Source organism: Mobula birostris, chromosome 14 (genome assembly GCF_030028105.1).
Source record: "Mobula birostris isolate sMobBir1 chromosome 14, sMobBir1.hap1, whole genome shotgun sequence".
Classification (NCBI taxonomy): Eukaryota; Metazoa; Chordata; class Chondrichthyes; order Myliobatiformes; family Myliobatidae; genus Mobula; species Mobula birostris.
The window spans coordinates 3849084-3869982 of NC_092383.1; the positions used below are offsets into that span (position 1 = coordinate 3849084).

Below are 20899 nucleotides of genomic sequence, written 5' to 3' on the forward strand. Positions count from 1 at the left end.
CAGATTTTCTTGTGTTTGCAAAAAGCATCGTTTGCGTCAAATCAAATCAAGGAGGATTGTGCTGGCGCAGTCTGCAAGTATTGCCTACACTTTCAGCACCAACGTGGCATGCCCACAACTCGCTAACCCTAACCCGTATGTCTGTGTACGGGTAAAGCCCTCCCAACCATTGAGCACATCTACACAAAACGCTGTCGTAGGAAAGCAGCCTCCATCATCAGAGATCCCCACCACCCAGGCATGCTCTCTTCTCGTAGCTGCCGTTAAATAGAAGGTACAAGAGCCTCAGGACTTACACCAGCAGGTTCAGAAACAGTTACTACCCCACAACCATCAGGCTCTTGAACAAAAGGGGATAACTTCACTCACTTGCCCGTCCATTGAGATGTTCCCACAACCAATGATCTCTCTTAAAGGACTCTTAATCTTATTACCTTATGTTCTCAATGTTTATTGCTATTTACTTATATTTGCATTTGCACACTTTCTTGTCTTCTGATCTTTCACTGATCCTATAGATTTGCTGAGTATGCCCACAGGATTGTATATGGTGACATATAGGTACTCTGATTACAAATTTACTTTGAACTTTGTGGACTGTGGGAGGAAATCGGAGAATTCGGAGGAATTCCACATTGTCACGGAGAGAGCGTACAAATTCCTTATGGACAATGACGGGTAACGAACCCCTTTCACTGGCAGTGTAATAGTGTGTCTCTATCGTGCCACCCACCCCTTATGTATCTGTATGTGTAACATAGCCATTGTTTCCATTTCAGGCAAGGGCAATTATCGAAAGAGTGCTGCAAAATGTGTCTGTGAGTATTTCCTGAGCTGTGATGCGTTTGCGATCTGTCGTAGCCGCTAGCGGAGGGATGCGGTTTGAAGGCTTCACTGTTCCCTTCTCTCTGTTAACCCGCAGATCACGGAGGAGTTGCTGAACAGTCTGGGGTCGACTGTGATCGGTCTCAGCCCGTCGATCCTGCGAGTCATTCCATCCGCTCTATTCATGAACCTCCTGCCCAGCATGGCGGCTTACGAGAGGCGGCTAAGTCCCGTACAGAAGCTGATGGCTGTGAATAAATTCTGGGTGGGTAATCGATTCCTCACTCCTCTCTTCCGACCCTGTCATGGTAGCAATAGCGGTTAGCGTAAAACTTTACAGCACCGGCAATGGGAGAGCAGGATTCAATTCTCACCGCTGTCCGTAAACAGTCGGTACGTTCTCCCCGTGAATGCGTGAGTCTTGTGCCACTTTCTGTTCTGCATCAGATGGTTTGCGCTCCACAGCAGAGAGCAGAGTGGAAAATCGCATGGCTTTGCCCCAAATTTAAAAAAAAAGACTCAGATTAGCTTTTTTATCACATGTATATCGAAAGACACAGTGAAGTGTGTCGTTTTTGTGTCGACGACCAACACAGTCTGAGATTGTGCTGGGGGTGGGGGTGAGCCCACAAGTGATGTCACGCATCTGGTGCCAACGCATAGCATGCCCACAACTCACTAACTCTGATCCCTATGTCTTTGGAACATAGAGGAGAAATCTCGTCCCGTTTTTATTTTTGCCACTGTTTCTCAGTCCATGCTCTCTAGCTTCTAATGGGACAGTACAGTATAGTGCAGAGGTTAGTGTAACGCCTAATAGCGCCAGTGACCCAGGTTCAATTACCGCCACTGTCTCTGAGGGGGTTTGTACACAGTCTCCACAACTTTGTGGGTTTCCTTCGCATGCTCCAGTTCCCTCCCACAGTCCGAAGACACGCGGGTTAGCGGGTCGGTAAGCTGTGGGCATGGCGGTGCTTACGGGTTGTCCCAGCACATCGCGGACTGGGTTGGTCTCCGGACACAAACGACACATTTCAGTGTGTGGTTCCATGTTTCAATGAACACGTCACAAATAATGCTAATCACTTCCTGCTCATCAGAGGATCTCTTTTTCGGCTAATACGAAGAGGGGGGACACAAGTTTGGAGGAAAATATAGGGAGGGTGTGTGCCAAAGGTGAGTTTTTTACACAGAGAGTGTTGGGGGTATGGAGCTCACCGCCAGTGGTGGTGGTAGAGGTAGGGGCTGATAAACCAGGGGCATTGAAGAGACACTTAGATGGGCAAATGGATGAGAGAAGAAATAGAGAGTTATGTTATGATTGGTGCTAGAGTGGGTTAAAAGGTCGGCACAATATTGCGGGCCAACGGGCCTGTGTCATTCTGTAATATTCTATGTTCTGTCTGTGTCTATTACTCCAGCAGACTTGGTCACGAATTTTCACATCTCCAGGAGGTCTCTTGTTCATTTTCTCAACTCTTACAGAACAGGTCCTACTTTTTCCAGTGACCAGACCGATAGCATGGAACTCTGGGCATTCACGTTCTCTCCTCGAGAATTCAGGCATGCTCCATCTCGTTTTTAACCTTCCGTATGTCAAAGGACAATGATTTTGACCATGCATCAATCACATCAGGGAATTAACATTTAAAAATGATTTAAATATTTGATAACATTATCAGGTAGTGGTGGTTGAGAAAGGTATAGCGGAGCAAACGACTCTGTGGCTGGATAGATCCTGAATAATTGATAAATCTTTAGTTCGTGAAGGGATTTTGGCAGCGTGAAGTTTCATTAATGAATGATATTTGAACCTGATAGGAGTGAGTGATTGGTTAAAGTATTCTGACACCTCACGCAGACCAAGAACAAGTGTGAGTTTACAGTAACTGGAACATGGAAATCAGTCTCTGAAATCAGACTGTTCAATACTTTGTGAAATGTTTTAATGTCATTCCTTCTTAATTACATCCAGTTTGAGCATAGAACATTACAACAAAATACAGGGCCTTCAGCCCATGATATTGTGCTGATGTTTAACCTGCTCGAAGATCAATCTAACCCTTCCCTCCTGCATAACTGTCCATTTCTCAAGCATCTGTGTGCCTATCTAGGTGTCTCTTAAATGTCCGTAATGTATCCCCCTCTACCATCACCCCAGACAGCACTTTCCACGCACCCATTACGCTCTGTTAAAAAAAAACTACCTCTGACATTCCCCAATACTTGCCTCCAAATACTTTTAGATTATGCCCTCTTGTATTAGTTATTTCTGCCCTTGGAAAAAGTCTCTGGCTATGTGTGCCTTTTATCATCAGACAGCCTCCTGGTAAATCTCCTCTGCACCCTCTCTAAAGCTTCCACATCCTTCCTATGATGAGGTGAGCAGAACTGAACACAATACTCCAAGTGTGGTCTAACCAGAGTTTTATAGAGCTGCAACATTGCGTTATTACTCTTGAACTCAATCTCCTGACTAATGAAGGTCAACACATCATACACCTTCTTAACCACCCTATCAACTTGCACAGCAACTTTGAGGGATCTGTGGACATGAACCCCAAGATCCCTCTGATCCTCCACGTGGTTCAGAATCCTGCCATTAACTCTTTATTCTGCCTTCAAGTTCAACCTTCCAAAGGGAGCCACTTCACACTTTCCCAGATTGAACTCCATCTGGTTTGTGTAAGAGATTTGAGTGCTGGGTGAGCAACACTGTCTCCCAGTTAAGCAACCTCGTGAGTTTAAAACTTTTATCCTTGTTTCTGTGATCACATTGCTCCTTCCTCCTCACCAGCTCATCTCCCCTCCAGATATTTGGCTCTTACCTGTTGGCATAAAGGAAGCTTTCTGTAATCGGCTCTTAAACAGTTCCTTCACACCACAGCACTGTCTCCGTAAGAGTGCAAAGCTCCCACATCTATTGGTGCAAAGCAGCAATTTACATCGGTGGTGCACAAGTGGAACAGGTCAAAAGCTTTAAGCTCCTCAGAATCAATATCACAAATGACCTGACTTGGTCCAACCAAGCAGAGTCCACTGCCAAGAAGGCCCACCAGCGCCTTTACTTCCTGAGAAAACTAAAGAAATTTGGCCTGTCCCCTAAAACCCTCACTAATTTTTATAGACGCACCATAGAAAGCATTCTTCTAGGGTGCATCACAACCTGGTATGGAAGTTGTCCTGTCCAAGACAGGAAGAAGCTGCAGAAGATCGTGAACACGGCGCAGCACATCACACAAACCAATCTTCTGTCCTTGGACTCACTTTACACCGCACGCTGTCGGAGCAGTGCTGCCAGGATAATCAAGGACACGACCCACCCAGCCAACACACTTTTCGTCCCTCTTCCCTTTGGGAGCAGGCTCAGGAGCTTGAAGACTTGTACGGCCAGATTTGGGAACAACTTCTTTCCAACTGTGATAAGACTGCTGAACGGATCCTGACCTGGATCTGGGCCGTACCCTCCAAATATCCAGACCTGCATCTTGGTTTTTTTGCACTACCTTACTTTCCATTTTTCTGTTTTCTATTTATGATTTATAATTTAAATTTTTAATATTTACTATTGATTTGTAATCCAGGGAGCGCAGAATCAAATATCGCTGTGATGATTGTACGTTCTAGTATCAATTGTTTGGCAACAATGAAGTACAAAGTATTATCATCCAAATTTTGATTTCTACAACTAATTCTTAAACCGGTGTCTCTCTATTGTGTTAAATCATTCCTTGCTTTCATTGTTAGGAATCGGACAATAAAAATTTCCTCAAAAATCTGGGTTCCCTTGCAAAGGACATTCCCTTAATATCCTTGAGATCAAAGGTCAACGTGTTAATGTCCAATACCAGTTGCCTCACACAAGTGAAGTGGTCGGTGCAGCAGGTAATATTTTATATTCTGTTTGCAAACGCTTTGTATCAAATATAATAATAACGAGGTTACCGCAATGGGAGGTTTGGGGAAGGAATGTAGAACAGTACAGCCCTTGGCCCTTGATGCCATACTGAGTGTAACGTGGGAGAGCAGGGTCAAGGATCCAATGAGTGAAACACGGATTTAAAGATGGGTATGTGACGTATTGAGTTAAAAAGTGAGTGGATGGAACTGGACTCTCTCACGGTGGTGTCTGAAAAGAGGATGCTGTCCAAGTTACATGCCATCTTGGTCAATGTCTCCCATCCACTACATAATGTACTGGGTGGGCACAGGAGTACATTCAGCCAGAGACTCATTCCACCGAGATGCAACACAGAGTGTCATAGGAAGTCATTCCTGCCTGTGGCCATCAAACTTTACAGCTCCTCCCTTGGAGGGCCAGACACCCTGAGCCAATAGGCTGGTCCTGGACTTATTTCATAAGTTACTGGCATAATTTACATATTACTATTTAACTATTTATGGTTTTATTACTATTTATTATTTATGGTGCAACTGTAACGAAAACCAGTTTCCCCCAGGATCAATAAAGTATGACTATGACTATCTAGCTAAACAAGTATTCGTCTAAGATGCCTAAAACCATTACACTGTACACTCAGTTACCCTTTAAATGAGTGGGTACTCTGCTAAACCTCCCCGATTTATAAAACTCAAGAAGTAAGCATGCTACGAGTGGATACATAACTAAACAAACTGCGGGGTGGGTGGGGGGACGTCTGTGTCTTTAGGACTGGTTGCAAATTCAGCCTGATGTCGGGCCCCGTGGGTGGCAGAAAAGAAAGATACATGCCATCTTTTATGCCCCCAGGGTGCCTGGAACCGGAGATTGTCTCCATTGTCCATAAGCCAACCAATGGGAAAAGAGCATTGCTAACTTTAAATGGACCGATTAGCACGTTGGAAGCGGCTTTTGAACAGAATGAACTACGCCCCCAGAGGGCACCAACCATGATGCCAAATGAACTAATCCCATTTGCCTGCGCACACTCAAATCCCGCCATTCCCTGTAATACATCTGTGACCCAACGCTTGTTCAGAAGTCGATACAAAGATAGATGGAGGGGCGGGTAGTGCTGAGAAAATAGGGGGACTGCAGAAGGACTTGGGTTGGGGGAATGGGCAAAGAAGTGGCAGATGGAATATAGTATAGGGAAATGTATGGTCATGCACTTTGGTAGGAGGAGTAAAGGCATAGACTATATCATAAACGGGAGAAAAATTCAAAAATCAGAGGTGCACAGAGACATGGGAGTCCACATACAGGATTCCCTGAAGGTTAACTTGCAGGTTGAGTCGGTGGTGAAGAAGGCAAATGCAATCTTAGCATTCATTTCTAGAGGACTAGAATATAAGAGCAAGGATGTAATGCTGAGGCTTTATAAGGAGCTGGTGAGGTCTCACCTTGAGCATTGTGAGCAGTGTTGTGTCCCTCACCTTAGAAAGGATGTGCTGACATCGGAGAGGGTTCAGAGGAAGTTTACAAGAATGATCCCAGGAGGGAAAGGATTGACGTACGAGAAGTGTTTGATGTCTCTGGGCCTGTGCTCACTGGAGTTTAAAAGAATGAGAGAGGATCTCATTGAAACCTATTCAATATTGAAATATAGATTGTGGAAATCGAGAGGATGCTTCCTTTGGCAGGGCAGTCTAGGACCAGAGGGCACAGCTTCAAAATAAAGGGATATCCGTATAGAACAGAGATGAGGAGGATGGTGAATTTGTGGAAAATAATTGCCACGGATGCCTGTGGAGGCCAAAACATGGGTAAACTCCACTTTTTAAAAAAGGAGGGAGAGAGAAACCGGGGAATTATAGACCGGTTAGCCTAACGTCGGTGGTGGGGAAACTGCTGGAGTCAGTTATCAAGGGTGTGATAACAGCACATTTGGAAAGCGGTGAAATGATCGGACAAAGTCAGCATGGATTTGTGAAAGGAAAATCATGTCTGACGAATCTCATAGAATTTTTTGAGGATGTAACTAGTAGAGTGGATAGGGGAGAACCAGTGGATGTGGTATATTTGGATTTTCAGAAGGCTTTTGACAAGGTCCCACACAGGAGATTAGTGTGCAAACTTAAAAGCACACGGTATTGGGGGTAAGGTATTGGTGTGGGTGGAGAGTTGGTTAGCGGACAGGAAGCAAAGAGTGGGAATAAACGGGACCTTTTCAGAATGGCAGGCGGTGACTAGTGGGGTACCGCAAGGCTCGGTGCTGGGACCCCAGTTGTTTACAATATATATTAATGACTTGGATGAGGGAATTAAATGCAGCATCTCCAAGTTTGCGGATGACACGAAGCTGGGTAGCAGTGTTAGCTGTGAGGAGGATGCTAAGTGGATGCAGGGTGACTTGGATAGGTTGGGTGAGTGGGCAAATTCATGGCAGATGCAATTTAATGTGGATAAATGTGAAGTTATCCACTTTGGTGGCAAAAATAGGAAAACAGATTATTATCTGAATGGTGGCCGATTAGGAAAAGGGGAGGTGCAACGAGACCTGGGTGTCATTATACACCAGTCATTGAAAGTGGGCATGCAGGTACAGCAGGCGGTGAAAAAGGTGAATGGTATGCTGGCATTTATAGCGAGAGGATTCGAGTACAGGAGCAGGGAGGTACTACTGCAGTTGTACAAGGCCTTGGTGAGACCACACCTAGAGTATTGTGTGCAGTTTTGGTCCCCTAATCTGAGGAAAGACATCCTTGCCATAGAGGGAGTACAAAGGAGGTTCACCAGATTGATTCCTGGGATGGCAGGACTTTCATATGAAGAAAGACTGGATGAACTGGGCTTGTACTCATTGGAATTTAGAAGATTGAGGGGGGATCTGATTGAAACGTATAAGATCCTAAAGGGATTGGACAGGCTAGATGCAGGAAGATTGTTCCCGATGTTGGGGAAGTCCAGAACGAGGGGTTACAGTTTGAGGATAGAGGGGAAACCTTTTAGGACCGAGATTAGGAAAAACTTCTTCACACAGAGAGTGGTGAATCTGTGGAATTCTCTGCCACAGGAAACAATTGAGGCCAGTTCATTGGCTATATTTAAGAGGGAGTTAGATATGGCCCTTGTGGCTACGGGAGTCAGGGGGTATGGAGGGAAGGCTGGGGCGGGGTTCTGAGTTGGATGATCAGCCATGATCATAATAAATGGCGGTGCAGGCTCGAAGGGCCGAATGGCCTACTCCTGCACCTATTTTCTATGTTTCTATTTCAAACGGATATTAATAGGTTCTTCATTAGTAAGGGTTAAAGGTTGTGGGGAGAAGACAGAAGCATAGGATTAAGAGGGATAATAAATCAGCCATGGTGGAGTAGACGATGGCTGAGTGGACTAATTCATGGTTTTATGGAAGTCAAGAATGAGGCATAAAACCTGTTGCTTACAGCTATTTTATGTTTTACAAGAACAAAGAAAGATCTGCAAGAACAAAGAAAAGATGAAGGAAAAAGTTGTGGTTGCCTCAGACTAGAGCTAACAAAAATTCAGTCATGGCAATGAACCTAGCAAATAGCCAGATTCAAGAGGTGTGGCACCTGCCACAGAAAACTAACAAGCTTCTAGAAAATATAAAATCTGCACTGTAATTGCTGGAAAATTCACTGAACAATTAGGTGGATATAGATGATTATATAAAAGTACAAGCAAATGTCATCATTATGTGCCGTGTCGTATGATGTGGGTGATCATGGTCTACTTGACCATGATTGTTCTTGGCAATTATTTCTACAGAAGTGGTTTTGCTATTGTCTCCTTCTGCGCAGTGTCTTTACAAGGTGGGTGACCTCAGCCCTTATCAATACTCTTCAGAGATCGTCTGCCTGGCGTCAGTGGTCGCATAACCAGGACTTGTGATATGCGCCGGCTGCTCGTACGACCTGCTCCCATGTCTTCACGTGACCCTGATCGGGGGCTAAGCATGTGCTACACCTTGCCTAAGGGTGACCTGCAGGCTAGCGGAGGGAAGGAGTGCTTTACACTTTGTGACGACAGACCAAATTATCAGAAGATTGATGCCGATAAGAGGACAACAGGGGAACATTCAGAAATGTTAATGAGAGACGAGAGGGATTAACAAAAAGGAGACACAGTTCTGAGTATTGTCAGAGACTGGTGGCTTTGAACCCTGAACTGTTTGAAGTTTGATGGACAGGCGATACCCCAGCAGGGGGATAAAAAGGGACAGGTTCGCTAAGGCCACAGACACACGACTCCACAAGGTAACGAGACCTTGGAAGCGGTGTGCCCCCACAAGTTGGTGGGAGTTTTTGAGGTCCGGTCGTGGGACCAGCCATAGATGCACAGGGTAGAAAGGTACGGGTTGGCGGGAACCTGGTGTGTGTGTCCGCCCTTGCCTGGGTGCCGAGTTCACTGCAGAAGAACGATCGTATCTGGAACAGGGGTCACAGTCGGTGACCTCAGAAGACATTACAAAGGGCTTGCCCGAAAGCTAACCGCGAGGAATATCGAAGGTCTGTTTGGAATCCGATTTGCATATTCATTCGTTCTGTCTCTCTCTCCCCAACGGCACGACGGTGATTACTGTAAACTGAACTAAACTGAACTCTGTCACTTGTGTCTGATCATTCTACCCCTAGACGACGATAGAGCTTGATTGACCCTATTATCATAGTTCTGTGTACATGTGTGTTTATTCATTGCTAACCTGTTGCATTTATATCCTTACTATTAGAGTACTGTGTTGCTTATTTCTTTAATAAAACTTTCTTAGTTCCAGTAATCCAGACTCCAACTAAGTGGTCCATTTCTGCTGGTTTGGCAACCCAGTTACGGGGTACGTAACAACGTCCTTTGGTGGAGATGTATCTCCACCCCAACACCTCAACAAGGAAGCATAGGAAAGTTAAACTACAATGAAAGTAACAATTCGACACCCTAAACAAACACCTGCCTATGTGTATACTTGACTAAATGCCTCTTACGCATTGCCATCAAAAGGTAGGGACTGTCTGTGTTTAGGAACTGGTATTCCATTCCTGATTGATGTCTGGAAATACTTGCTCCCTGCTGCTTTGTGGCTGTAGAGAAGACTGGATTTGGCAATCATGTCTCTGGTGACTGACCGATGCTCTCTGAATTCACTTGTGAAGAACAACGGTTTGTGGAAAAATGCTTGTAGGTTTTTATAGAGAGGTGTACTTGGAAACAAAATGTTACATTACACCTAATGCTTAATCTCCTGTCACAGGCTCAGATGCTCTTTGGGAAGATTCTACAAGCAAATGACCATAATATGACTGAAGACACCTTTAGGTAAGTTACTCTGGGTGAGGTTCGTGGGAGAGGAACTGTACAGAAGACACCGAGGCACAGAGTGGTTGAGTATGTAGCACGTGCCATGTAACCATGTCAGTACCTAGAGGTGATGTTGCTAGGAAGCAAGCTCATGGGTTCGGTCAGACAGGAGATATTGATTATGAATAAGCACATTAACAGTTTACTTACAGACAAACAGTAAAACATTTGACCAAACATCTAAGTTAAACTAAGTTTAACAACTACAACACTAAACATTCAGTAACACTTCAAACTCAACAAGTACTTCAAGTCTCCCCAAGTTACACAACTACAAGACTAAACATTCGACAAACAGAGACTTAGCTAAGAGTGAATGTGGGCCTCCTCTATCTGCAGCACACTTTCCCCATGGTTCTTCAGCTGTGGTCATGACTTCGGCCTTAAGCGGGCCCTGGGGATGAAAGGAAAGAGACCGAGTCTCCCACACATGCTATTCTTATACCCCTGAGGAGCCCAAATCTGGCCACCAGCGCCGTGGCACACAAGCCAGCCAATAGGAAAGAGCTGCTGTATCCTTCAAATGGGCCTGTCGATGACCGGCATGGTAGAAGTGGCTTTCGACCGACAAGTAAACTAGCCACCACACCCCCCCCCCACCCACGTGACAGTTGTGCTGATCATCAGAGGGTTGCACTGAATGTCCGATCCTGTTGTCCACTCTTTCCACTGCTTGGAAGTGTTAGCTGTGTGTGTCTGTCACTCTCTATACTGATAGCTGGAACAAACCTCTCTTCATTACACTGTACACAGACCAGACCTTGAGCATGACACTTCTTTTGTGCATGTTGGTGTTTCAGGGTATTTATTGCTTATTCTTAATTACGTATGAGGAGATGGTGAGCTTGTGGTCAGTTAGCAAGGGGGTGTAGTAAAGACACAAAGGGATATAGATAGGCTAAGTGAGTGAGCAGTGATCTGGGGACCTGCGTAGAATGTGAAAAGATGTGAAATGATCCATTTTGACGGGGGAAAACTTAAAAAGCTTTAAAATATGCTCTTTGTTTATGGATGGGAGGGGTAAGGAGGGCTATGATCCTGGTGCAGGTTGATGGAACTGGGCAAATTAATAGTTTGGCATGGACTAGATGGGCTGAATGGCCTGTTTCTGTGCTGTGGTGTTCTGTGACTCTATAAAAGATATTTCAGAGATAGTGGACATGCTATGCTGGCGTCAGAATCCGTTACGACACTTGCGGGAGATCCTCAGCACATCTTTGGGTGTGTTTGGCTGTTCACACAAATGACACATTTCACTGTATGTTTCAATGTACGTGTGATACATACCTGTAATCATCACACATTCTGGTGCCAACATGGCATGCCCACTACCCTCAGTAGAACAACACAGAACACACCAAGCGACAGAGCGACAACAGCGAAACAAGACCCATTGCTCACTTCCACCCAGACAGTCCTCTAAGCCCAGAACAGGCCATCTTCTACGCAGAGGGAGGAGAAGATGGCGGCACGACACAGCTCGCAGCGGCCACTCCGGTGGTGATGTCTGTTATTTGTCCAGTAGGGTGCCTTGCACAATCCTGATTTGGTGGAGACAGACGTGAAAGCACGGAGGAACATCTGGTGAAACTTCTGAAATACCTGCTTCGCTGCTGCTGCTACTACTGTGTGGTCCGGAATCTCCGGAGGGGAAGGCCCCGAGTCCTCGGCTTTGCTTGTTGCTCGGTGGCTGGGGTGGGGTCAAAGCACTTGGCAGAGGATGGTGCTCGGAGAGGCTGTGTCGGAGGGGCTGGCCGGAGGCTTGAAGTTTTCGGACGGACTCAGAGTCCGCTGCGGTCGGGCGCTTCCAATGGTGCTGCATCGGCAAGTTGGCGGCGCTTGGAGGTTCATGGCGGGGAGAGTTTCACCCTTCTGCCACCTGCGTGAGATGATGAGGCTATCGGGACTTTGTGACTTTTTTACTGTGCCCATGGTCTGCTCTTTATCAAATTATGGTATTGCTTTGCACTGTTGTAACTATATGTTATAATTGTGGTTTTGTCAGTTTTAGTCTTGGTTTGTCCTGTGTTTCTTGTGATATCATTCTGGAGGAACATTGTATCATTTTTTAATGCATGCATTTCTAAATGACAATAAATGAGGACTGAGTGCCCTCATAATCTAGTTAGATTAATCTTTGGCTGCCAGCTTCCAGCAGATTCGTGGATTCACAGACACTGGGTTTCGACTTCCCCAGCGGACTCATGGAGGTTCCCAGCCTCGGGGGCCCTGATGTCTGACCCTCCAGTCGACCTTGGACCTCGACCCTTGGACACTTTGCCCCATTGATGCTGTCTGACCACCCGGGTTCCTCCAGCAGCTTGCTTTTGCTTTCTCTCTCCATATTCCAGCATGGGCATTCTCCTGTGTCTCCATAAATGTGGTTGGTTCTTAACTGTTTCCTCAGTTAAAGGTCAACTGAACATGGATGATAAGCTGCCCTTGCTGGTTTCACACATGAACTGTTGCTTGCTTACAGAATTTGTGATCTGTGATGTTAAACATCTTGTCTGTTCTTTAGCGCTCTTGGTTTCGTAGCACAGGGTGTGGACTGCGCGACCCTACAACATCTGGCAACGTCCAAGACATTCCTGAATCTGCTGCAGTTCTTCAGAGACTTGCCAACTGAGATGCCGGTGTCCCTGGTAAGTTGATAAGAACGTACAACGAGGTATCAGCAGTAGCTCTCCACAACAACCTGGCAGGGTGGTGCAGTGTTAGCATCACGATTTACAATGGGATTCACTCCTGCCTCTGTCTATAAGGAGCTTGTATGCTCTCCCCGTGACTACCTAGGTTCCCCCCGGGTGCTCCAGTTTCCTCCCACATTCCAAAGGCGTATGAGTTAGGGGTAGTAAGTTGTGGGCACACTTTGTTGGTGCCGGACGCATGGCGACACTTGCAGGCTGCCCCCAGCACATACTCAGACTGATGGTCATTAGTGTCAAGGATGCACTTTATTGCATGTTCTAATGTTTCAATGTGACAGAAATAAGACAATCTCTCTGCCAACAGCTGATCTTTGGCTGCTCAGTTTCTTGCTTATTCTTAATGGTCCTAGAATCTTCTAATGTCCAAAAAATGACCTGATGGGATTAGTTAAATTTGGCATCATGCTTGGGCCGATGGATCTGCCCCTGTGCTGCCCACCAACAAGGAACACTTCCACTACAAAGCAGAGTCCATCCCCAAGGACCCCTGACATTAAGGCCCTGGTCTCTTCTTGCTGCTACCATAGGGAAGGAGGTTAAGGGGATCTAGGCCCCACACCACCAGGTTCAGGAACAGTTATTACCCTTTAACCATCAGTCTCCTGAACCAGCGTGGATAACTTCCCTCAGCTCAACAGTGAACTGATTCCACAACCTACAGACACACTCTCAAGGACTCTTAAACTTGTGTTCTCAGTTGAATGTATGTATTTATCCATCTATCTATCCACGCATCCATCTATCTGCCTAATTAATTAATTATCTATCTGGCTATTTATCTATCTATTAATTATTTGTTGTATTTGCCAGATTATTTTCTTTTGAACAGTTATCATTTGTCAGTCTTTGCATATAGTTTTTCATTATTCTTTTCTCTTTCTTTGTTCTACAAAGAAAATAAATCTCAGGGTGACATACAGTACGCACTTTGAAGTTTGTATGCCTCTTTAAACTTTGAACTGTGGCATTTTCTTTATTTGATCCGTTAACTTTTCACATTAACCATGGAATGTTCATCCCCCATCTGGAATATTTATTTTCGGTGGAATATACCCGTTTAGTGTATTCCCTTAAATATTTGTCACTGTAACTCGTTTCACCATTTCTTGATCTAATCTACCAGTTCATTTAGCTAGCTCTGCTTTTATATCCTCATAATTACCCTTTTAAACATGTTAAATAAATTTAAAATATTGGTCTCGGTGTCATTACGCTCTTCACCAAACTCAGTTATATTCAGGTCGGTATTTCAGAGGGGAGTCTTCACGTGGAGGTCATTAATTGATTAAGTCTTATGAGGTGAAGAATTCCAGTGACTCACAGTCCACCTCATACAGGAATTTCTCTTCATTTCAGTCCATAATGGGAGGTCTCATGTCCTGAAGTGATGTGCCCCCAGCCCTTTCTCACCTCACTGATGTCAACCATCATTGTTCTATACTTGGTATCAGCTGATCTTCTCCCCTCTCCCATCAGGCAGAAGATACAAAAGCCTGAAGGCACATATCACCAGGCTCAAGGACACCTTCTAGCCCACCTTTATAAGACTATTGAATGGTTCCTAGTTTAATAAGATGGTCTCTTGACCTCAAACCGACCTCACCTTACGGTCTCTTTCTCTGTAGCTGTTACATATTACTCTGCATTCTGTTACTGTTTTCCCTTGTATATGTACGGGGTGCCGCGGTGGCGTAGGAGTTAGCGCCATCGCTTTACAGCTCCTTACAGCTGTAAGATCGGGGTTTGATTTCCGCCACTGTCTGTAAAGAGTTTGTATGTTCCCCCTGTGGCTGCTTGGATTTCCTTTGGGCACTCGGGTTTCCTCATACATTACAAAAGGCGTACGGCTCGGGTTAGCTTCAAAGGTTCACTTATTATCAAAGCACGTATCCCTATACAACTCTGAAACTTGTCTTCTCCAGATAGCCACTAAACAAAGAAAGAACATGAAAGTCGTTCAGGGAGAACATCAAACCCCCCTTCCCCCCCCCGCACAAAAAGAACAGCATCCCGATCATCAAACCCACCCAAAACCCCACACAAATCCCCACACAAAATGGAACAGCAACATCAATGCCCAAAAAACAACCCCCCCTCCCCGGCACAAAAAAAAATCTAACAGGACATCACCCCCAAACTTCCTTCCCTCACACAACAAAATGGAAAAGGAACAGGCGACTCAAAAATAAACACAGAATATAAAAACCACGAGTGTGAAAAAGTTACAGTCCATAAACACAACAGTCCAATCCATAACGATGCCATCCTACGATATCACCGACAGTCATCGAAAGAGAGGGACACCACATGAGACAGAGAGGCCTACCCCCCGCCACAGCGAGCCACACAGTGATAGGCCGCTCACAGGTTCCTTCTCCGGCTGCGATCAAAAGGAAGACGGTCGGCGCTGGACCCTTGCTTGTCATCCACGTTTGCCTCAATGCCGCAATCTACCGCCACACTTTAATTGGTGATTAATGGACGCTTTAGCTGGTTAAATGGGCCGAATGTCGCCTCGCGAAGTTTCTTCGCATGGAGGCCGTCTCAGTACGCGCTCGCTTCCCAGAATCTTCTCGGAGACAACAAAGTGCTGGATTACTCAAACTGTCTCCAAGCTATAAATCGCAGGCTCTAACAGTTCCAGAAAACACATTTAAGGTGAAAAACAGACTAAAAGAAATAAAAATGATATTTTCGTTTGCTATCTGGAAGATGTGGACCAAGGGAGCGTTGTATGCTGTCGCCATCTACTCTGGAATTTTTGGGCATGCTGTGTTGGCACCAGAAACGTGCTGGCCCTTGCAAGCTGCTCAGCACATTCCTCACTGATTTAATTTGATGCAAACAACTCATTTCACTGTATGTTTCGATGTACAGTACATGTGACAAATAAAGCTAATCTTTTTATATTTTAATGATTTGATCTGTACGAACAGTACGTAAGGCAAGTGCTTCACTATATCTTGTACATGAAACAGTACAAGATAATAATTCAAGTGAATTGTTTGTTTATTATTACTTATTTAGAAACACATCCTGGAATAGGACTTCCCAGCCACAGCACCAGCAATCCACTGATTTAACCCTCACCTGATCGTGGGACAATTTACCATGACTAATTAACTTACCGACCGGTACGTCTTTGGACTGCGGGAGAAGACTGGAACACCCAGCGGAAACCTACGTGGTGACAGGGAGGACGTACAGAGACTCCTTACAGAGGGCACTGGGATTGAACTCTGAATTCCGACGCTCCGAGCTGTACTAGAATTTATTTAAATCTTCCATGCGTCCCCAACATGAGGGAGTAAAAATCTTTGAGTTATGACTCTGTTGCAGTGTACAGTAATGTGAAGTTAAAAGTCTAATGGGTTGTAGAAAGAAGCGATCCTGTATCCTGTTGGTCCTGGCTTTAGTGCTGCGGTAGTGTTTGCCAGATAGAATCGGCTGCAATAGTTTATGTTCGCGGTGACTGGTGTCCCTGATGATCTTCCAGATCTTTCTGCACCTGCTGTTGTAAATGCCCTCAATGGAGGGAAGTTCACATCCACAGATGCAATGGGCTGTCCGTACCACTCTCTGCAGTGCCCAGCAATCAAGGTTGGTGCAATTCCTGTACCAGTTGGTGATACAGCCAGTCAGGATGCTCTCACCGGTGCCCCTGTAGAAGGTGTTGAGCATTTGGGGGCCCACGCCAAACTTCTTCAGTCGCTTAAGGTGGAAGAGACACTGTTGTGCTTTTTTTTTGCCAGACAGCCGGTGTGTACCGTCCAGGTGAGATCATCGGTGATGTGTATACCGAGGAACTGGAAGCTACTCAGCCTCTCAGCTGCAGACCCATTGATGTTGATCGGGCCGAGCCTGTCTCCGTTCCCCCTGTAATCCACGATCAGCTCCTTTTAGCGTTGCGCTAACTGCTATACTACCGTGGCACGCTTCCGACGCTCTGTCGGACAGCTCTCACCCCGCTACGTAATCACAGCAGTGGAGCAAACGGACCCTTTTGACAAAGCGTTCAATATGAAATTAGATTAAACTCGAGGGTGCAGTCGTCTTTTATTAGAATTCAGGCCCATCAGCAGAAATGCCCAAATGTTTGAAGTGATGTGCTCTTATTTTCGCAGAGGAGCTGCGTTCTGGAAGCACTGAACAGCTTTGTGCTCACCACGGGGACTGTGCGAAGTATGAAGCCACAGCTGCTCTTTGACCTCCAGTAAGTAACGTCCCACGGTCAACTTGGGCTGGTTAAGGATGGAGATTTGCCTACAGTTAGCAGGGCAGATAGTATTCGTGGAGAGAGAAAGGCATCATTTGACCTTTTCCAGAGACAGAAGAGATTCTGCAGATGCTGGAAATCTTTAGACCATAAGACATAGGCCATTTGGCCCAAAAGGCCTGCTCCACCATTCAATCCTGCCTGATTTATCATCCCTCTCAACCCCATTCTCCTGCCTTCTCCCCGTAACATCTGTTGCCCTCACCAATCAAGAACCTATCAATAGCCACTTTAAATATAGCCAGTGACGTGGCCTCCACAGCTGTCTGTGGCAATGAATTTCTGTCCTCCGGCTAAAGAAATTCCTCTTCATCTATATTCTAAAGGGACATCCTTGTATTCTGAGGCTGTGTCCTCTAGTCCTAGATTCTTCCTGTATTGGAAACATCCTCTCCATGTCCACTCCATCTAGGCCTTTCAATATTCGATAGCTTTCAGTGAGATCTCTTCTAAACTCCAGCGAGGACAGACCAAGAGTCATCAAATGCTCCTCCTATGTTAACCCTGCCATTCTCGTGAACCTCCTCTGGACCCTCTCCAATGCCATCACATCCATTCTTAGGTAAGGGACCCAAAACTGCTCACAATACTCCAAACATGGTCTGACCAATTCCTTTATGAAGCCTCAGTATTACATCCTTGCTTTTATATTCTAGTTCTCTTGAAATGATCACTAACGTTACATTTACTATCTTTGCCGTGAGGTAATGTTGCAGTTCTATAAAACTCTGGTTAGACCACACTTGAAGAGTTGTGTTTGGTTCTGGTTGCCTGATTATCAGAAGGATGTGGAAGCTTTAGAGAGAGTGCAGAGGAGATTTATCAGAACACTGCCTGAACTAGACAGCATGTCTTATGAGGAAAGGTTGGGCGAGCTATGGCTTTTTTTACTGACTCAACCTGCAAATTAATCTTTAGGGAATCCTGCACTAGGATTCCCAAGTTCCTTTGCACCTCCAATTTCTGAATTCACTACCAATTTAAAAAATAGTCTCTGCCTTCATTCCTTCTACCAAAATGTATGACTAGACACTTCCCTTCACTGTATTCCATCTGTAGCACACACAAAATAATGGAGGATCTTATCAGTCCTGATGAAAGGTTTTGCCCCAAAACGTTGACTGTTTATTCCCCTCCCCCCCCCCCCCCCCCACAACTGCTGGATGCTGCCTGACCTGCTGCCCTACTGCCCTCAGGAAGGAGATACAGGAGCCTTGGGTCCCACACCACCAGGTTCAGGAACAATTATTACGCCTCAACCATCAGGTCCCACACCACCAGGTTCAGGAACAATTATTACGCCTCAACCATCAGGTCCCACACCACCAGGTTCAGGAACAGTTATTACCCCTCAACCATCAGGTCCCACACCACCAGGTTCAGGAACAGTTATTACCCCTCAACCATCAGGTCCCACACCACCAGGTTCAGGAACAGTTATTACCCCTCAACAATCAGGTCCCACACCACCAGGTTCAGGAACAGTTATTACCCTACAACCATCAGGTCCCACACCACCAGGTTCAGGAACAGTTATTACCCCTCAACCTTCAGGTCCCACACCACCAGGTTCAGGAACAGTTATTACCCCTCAACCATCAGCTTCCACACCACCAGGTTCAGGAACAGTTATTACCCCTCAACCATCAGGTCCCACACCACCAGGTTCAGGAACAGTTATTACCCCACAACCATCAGGTCCCACACCACCAGGTTCAGGAACAGTTATTACCCCTCAAACATCAGGTCCCACACCACCAGGTTCAGGAACAGTTATTACCCCACAACCGTCAGGTCCCACACCACCAGGTTCAGGAACAGTTATTACCCCTCAAACATCAGGTCCCACACCACCAGGTTCAGGAACAGATATTACCCCTCAACCATCAGGTCCCACACCACCAGGTTCAGGAACAGTTATTACCCCTCAACCATCAGGTCCCACACCACCAGGTTCAGGAACAGTTATTACCCCTCAACCATCAGGTCCCACACCACCAGGTTCAGGAACAGTTATTACCCCTCAGCCATCAGGTCCCACACCACCAGGTTCAGGAACAGTTATTACCTCTCAGCCATCAGGTCCCACACCACCAGGTTCAGGAACAGTTATTACCCTACAACTATCAGGCTCCTGAACCAGAGTGGATAACTTCACCCGCCTCAACACTGAACTGATTCCACAACCTACAGACTCACTTTCATTGACTCTGAAACCCATGTTCTCAATATTATTTATTGAAACATATATTTTTGTATTTTCACAATTTGTCTTTGCACATTGGTTTTGTTAGTCTTTGGAGTTTTTCATTGATTCCATTGTAGTTCTTTATTCTACAGTGAATGCCCACAAGAAAATGAATCTCAGGGCAGTATATGGTGACGTATACGCACTTGGATAACAAAGTTACTTTGAACTTTGTTCTCTCTACTATGTCTCCCTGGATTTTTCTACCACCTGTCCACGCACACGCTAATAGCCAACGTCTCTGTGGTGTGGGAGGAAAGTCGAGCCTCTGGGGAAACTGACGCGGTCACAGAGAGAACATTCAGGCTCCAGACAGGCAGCATGGGAGGGCAGGACTGAACCTGGGTCTCTGGAACTGTGAGACAACAACTCTTCATTTGCCTCACTCCTCTTTCCCTCCACCCTTCTGTCCCTGATTATAATGAAGATCATTATCTGTCATTCCTAAGCTCTATCCATTCCAGAGAGAAGTGTTCTCCACGGTGGCTTAGCGGTTAGCATAATGCTTTTCAGTGCCAGCGACCTTCCCGAGGCTGTCTGTGAGGAGTTTGTATGTTCACCCCGTGACACATGGGTTTCCTCCCACAGTCAAAGACAAAAGAGGGTCAGTAGGTTAATCCATCCCATGGGTGTAATTGGACAGTGTTGACTTGTGGGGCCGGAAAAGGCTGTTACTGTGCTGTATCCCTAAATTTAAAACAAATAAAATCCTTCTGTTCAATTCCTTAAATTTTTTTGCAGACTTTTGAAAATTAGAAGATTTTCCATCAACATGACGCAGCAATTGCTTCAAGTCATTGTGAAAAACCCGATTCCATTCTTACAGCTGCCGAGCTCGAAGCAGGGTCTGATGGTTGATTGGATTGTACAAGTTCTGGTAGGGCTCTGACTGCCTTTAAGTGATACCTCAGAGTGGAGGTAACATGCTGCTCATCTTGTTCCTTGGCATTTGATTTACAGCAACGACAGCAATAATCACTATTTATTTAGCACTTTGAAGTGTTTTATCACGCTTTCTCAACCTCTGAAAAGCACTTTGAGCAGGGAGGATTATTTTAGCCAGAGGGTGTTGAATCTATGGAATTAATTGCCACAGACGGCTGTGGAGGCCTCACCACTGTAGCGGAGTGGTTAGTGCGACACGGTTACAGCTCGAGGCATTCTGGAGTTTGGAGTTCAATTCTGTAAGGAGTTCTTGCACCTCCTTCCCGTGGATTTTCCCCGTGTGCTCCCACGGTCCAAAGACGTACCAGATGGGTTAATTAGTAATTGTAAACTTTTCCATGATTAGATGCGGGTCAATTGGGGTCGTGGGGTTGCTGTGGCAACGTGGCTCAGAGGGCTGGAAGGGTCTACCCCCTTCAGTGGTTGTATTGGAGGCAGAGGTTGATGGGTTCTAAATTAGTTGGGGCATCAAAGGTTATGGGGATAAGGCAGGAGAATGGGGTCGAGAGGGATAACAAGTCAGTCATGATGGAATGGTAGAGCAGACTCGATGGGCTGGATGGCCTAATTCAGCTCCTATGTCTTATGGTCCCTTATTATAGAACAACAGCAGCCAGTCTTCTCATAACAAGCAG

The 20899-nt window shown here is 45.7% G+C and overlaps 1 protein-coding gene across 1 annotated transcript in view; it reads left to right on the forward strand.

Annotated features, from left to right (window-relative positions):
• Positions 1-20899, forward strand: part of strc1 (stereocilin 1) — a 79664-nt gene that overhangs the window by 32351 nt on the left and 26414 nt on the right. Inside the window, exons 9-15 of the mRNA XM_072277870.1 lie at positions 780-818; positions 923-1090; positions 4573-4710; positions 9978-10042; positions 12606-12729; positions 16920-17008; positions 20061-20196. Coding sequence (XP_072133971.1) covers positions 780-818; positions 923-1090; positions 4573-4710; positions 9978-10042; positions 12606-12729; positions 16920-17008; positions 20061-20196 — 759 coding nt within the window. The remainder of the gene's footprint in view (positions 1-779; positions 819-922; positions 1091-4572; positions 4711-9977; positions 10043-12605; positions 12730-16919; positions 17009-20060; positions 20197-20899) is intronic.